The following is a 3,609-nucleotide window of genomic DNA, read 5'->3' as shown; positions in this document are numbered from 1 at the left end:
TGGCAATCTTTAATTAATAAAGTGAACTAGGATAAGCTAGAAAGCAACAAAAAGAAACCAATAAACAGCAATCATTGTCCCTAACTTTAGGTTATCATCATCTTAAGCATTAGGCCAAGCACCAACAAGCTTTTATTTACAACTAGTTATTTCGTACACGCTTTGTAGTATTTTTTCAAATTATTCCCTATTATGCAACTGCTGTTTAAAAAAAAAAAAAAAAAAAATTGTATATATACCAAAATAAAAAAAATTAAAAAAAAAAAAAAAACCTTGAAATGCCAAGATATATACAAAATAATAATAATAATAATAATAATAATTAATAATGTTCATAGCATCCTCCAAGTAGTAATTACAGGCGTGGAAAGAGAACACATTGTATATTGTTGCTCTGAATACCGACATCATTCATTGGTGGCCCAAATTTATTAAACTTCATCAACCAAGGCCAACCATCACTCCATTCAAGGAACCAGCCTGTACAAATGAAAATTCATTTTCCCAACAAAATAGAATACAACCGTAATAACTATTTTAACTGTAACTGTATACAAGTATACAACATCAACATGAGAGTAGCAAAATTACATATATATCCCTCTTTCATTGCAATTCAAAAAAAAAACTGCAATAATCTATAATTAATAAATAAATAAATACACACAAATTGAATATGTCTAACAAATTACCCCTCACCTTTTCTTGAATCACCACTTAAATCCAATCTCCTCTTGCTCCTTTATCCTCCTAAAAACCCCATCCATAGCCACATCAAATGCATCTTTAATACCCTTCAAACCCTTGTTGGGTTTTGCATACACAAGTTTTGGTATATATTCGATCACTTTCTCTCTCATCCTCTTTATTTTTTCCTTGCTATATGTCTCCAGAACATCTTTTATTGACACCGTCCCATTACTTACTTCATTATGGTCTATAAAAACCGAGTAGCTATCCGGTTCACCCGGCAAGAACCACTCGTACTGATAGTAAGCCGTCCGGTTCCAGAAAAACACCGGGATCGAACCGCCCACCATGCAATCGAAAATGGACCGGCGGGTGAAGCTATCACCTCTCGGCTGCAGGCAGAATTCCGATTCCAGGAACATCTGGAGAATCGCCGACGTGCCGTTAGAGCAACGAGACCCGGCGCAGTCCACGACCCGGCACGAGTCCGAGTCGTTGTAACATTGACTCAGTAAAAGACCCCTGAAATCGTTCTTTATGAAGCCACGTGTCGCGCCCGCGAAACAGTATAGCGAGGTACGTTTACGTGTACGTACGAAGTTTTGCCACTGTATAACGTCTGAGACCGTGCTGGGGTGGAATCCAGTGGGGTAGGGTACACCGACGTCAAAGTAGTCCCAAGAATTTCTTTCAATCAGAAGGCGCGTAACGTTCCTCATCAACGGCAGGTGGATACAACTGGAGCCCCAGTCGTTATCTTTCGACCGTCGGAAGTCCCAAGTGATGCGGCCCATCGTGATGAAGTGATCCCAGCCGTTCGATCTGTTGAAGTAGGGCTGATTGTAAACCCACTTCAGCATCATCTCGCAGTGACGATCACGATCCTTGGGGCTGTAATTCGACCAGAGGTACTTCCCGACCGCGAGTCCGGCGTAGAACGGTATGTAGAACGCCTTAGCCGATTCTGGGTCCGACGTTCTACACTCATAGTTCATTATCCGATTATGGTATAAGATCTCCGACGCGAACTGGTCCGTCCAGTACCACGCATGCATCAGATTATCCGGCACGATTCCGGAGAGTCCGGTGGCTCTCCGGCCAAACCCATGATTCGAAAAGGCGTGGCAACGCGAACCCCACGGACTCAAATCGTCGCATTTCTGTAAGAATTCGGTATTGAAGAAAGGTGGGAGGTCGTAGACGTAGACCTTACCTGACCCACATTCGGGTTCGCGGAGAACGGAGACGGTGGAAGTGACCGGAGCAGGGAAATTCTGGGAAGATTTATTTAAGCCGCCAACGGAGACGGCGGGCGTGCCCGGAGCAGAGAAATGCCGGGAACTTTTATTGAAATCGTCGTCGAGGTGGGACTGGTTCAACTTGGGTGTGAGTGGAGATGGGAATTGTTGGGTGGTACGGGGGATGGAGAGGGAGACGGGGAGGGAGCGAGCCATGAGGAGGAGGAAGATCTGGAGAGAGAAAATGGCGACGACGAGCCATATGCGAGGGTGTTGGACGGAGTTGAAGTAGGTCTTGCGATCTGAGTCTAGGGTTTTGTTTTTTTTGTTGGGTTGGAGGGATTCCCACGACGGATTATTGGAAATAGGAAGCATGAGAGTGGAGAATGTACGGTGGTTTCCGGCGAAATTCAGCCGGAATTTTCCTGGTTTGGGATTAATGGAGATTAATGGAAAAGTTTTGTTGCATTGGGCGGTAGGAATCGGAGCTATTCCGAGAAAGTCGAAAGTAGAGAGAGAGAGAGAGGAAAGCGGAGTTGTTTGTTTGAGGCTTTATATTCTATAATTGATTGATATTTTTACCTTAGGGTTAGTGGTATCAGGGGTCCGGGGTAGAAAATAGAGTTAAGACGTGTACAGCTGTGGGTTTTTTTTTTTTTTTGGCACTTTTACAGCTGTGAGTTTCCTAAGCAACCGACAGCGAAACGACTCTCTTTTAACTGACACGTGTATGTTGAGGACTCAGGTTGAAATGGTTGGGCGTTGCTGAGCCATTTTAATGGAGCACTAATGTAGTAGTGCAACAATATTTTTTATTTTTTAATTTTATTTTTTGTTACTAACCAAAATATTTTAATTCGTTTGCGTGCCTATTTATTAGAGTTAACTGAAGTTCATTAATAACAGTAATAATAATATACGCAATTATAGGATTAATAATTTATTAATATAACCCGTTCATTTGAGTGGTATAGATTATAATAATATAATTGTGGGTTATAATAATTGTTCATTTGAGTGGTTTGCATTTTTTCTAATTTGTAACAGGGTGGTGTTTATTAGCAATGAATTCACGAGGTACAGGCAGGTCTTGGGGATAAAGGGACTAAGGCAGTCGTTTGGGGCTTCAAATTTAATACCATAATGTAATATAATAATATATGTGAAATATCACTATTTTTTATAATTAAATATAATTATTTTTTTTATTAATTAAAAGATATCCATTTTAAACTATAATTTCCATAATTAAAAAACAATACACAATCATATATCATATAAAATTATGGTAAAAATAACTTTCAAAAAAAAAATTTATGAGAATAAATACATACTTATAATATCACTTTAAATATGTAATATAATTTATATGGTAAAACTGATTTGTTTCTATCCCTTTCCTTTAAAATAAAAAAGAATTTTTTATATTTAAACAAGAAACTAATTATTTTATTATTGTATTAGTTTCGAGCTCACGTACATGCGCATGATAGTTAAGTCTAGTTCAGACAACAAAATTTTTAACTGAAAAATGTGATCAATTGTCAAAGTTTTAATTCATTCAGTTCAAACAGCGAAATTATGACAGTAATTGGAATACTTTAATTTATAATTTTGTATCTCAAAAGGTAAGACGGTCCCATTTATTTTGATATGAAGTTGAATTTTGATTTTTGTGACT

General features: G+C 38.6%; 1 protein-coding gene across 1 annotated transcript; it reads right to left on the bottom strand.

The window, feature by feature from the left end:
* Nucleotides 1-299: 299 nt before the first annotated feature.
* LOC132312601 (xyloglucan galactosyltransferase XLT2) lies at nt 300-2,472 on the bottom strand. The gene is made up of 2 exons (XM_059811021.1): nt 700-2,472; nt 300-480 (listed from the first exon to the last, which is right to left on the bottom strand). The coding sequence occupies exon 1, from the start codon at nt 2,301-2,303 to the stop codon at nt 711-713; it is 1,593 nt and encodes a 530-aa protein (XP_059667004.1). The 5' UTR covers nt 2,304-2,472; the 3' UTR covers nt 300-480; nt 700-710.
* Between the last annotated feature and the right edge of the window lie 1,137 nt (nt 2,473-3,609).

The sequence above is a fragment of the Cornus florida genome, unplaced genomic scaffold (assembly GCF_030987335.1).
Source record: "Cornus florida cultivar Cherokee Brave unplaced genomic scaffold, ASM3098733v1 CherokeeBrave_3.0.0_Hap2_Chr06, whole genome shotgun sequence".
NCBI lineage: Eukaryota > Viridiplantae > Streptophyta > Magnoliopsida > Cornales > Cornaceae > Cornus > Cornus florida.
The sequence above is the reverse complement of the archived record's forward strand: the minus strand, read 5'-3'. Positions and strand labels throughout refer to the sequence as shown.

What these genes read in the sequence shown, in the direction of transcription:
- LOC132312601 (XM_059811021.1), bottom strand. Translation starts at nt 2,303, where the DNA reads ATGCTTCCTATTTCCAATAATCCGTCGTGGGAATCCCTCCAACCCAAC.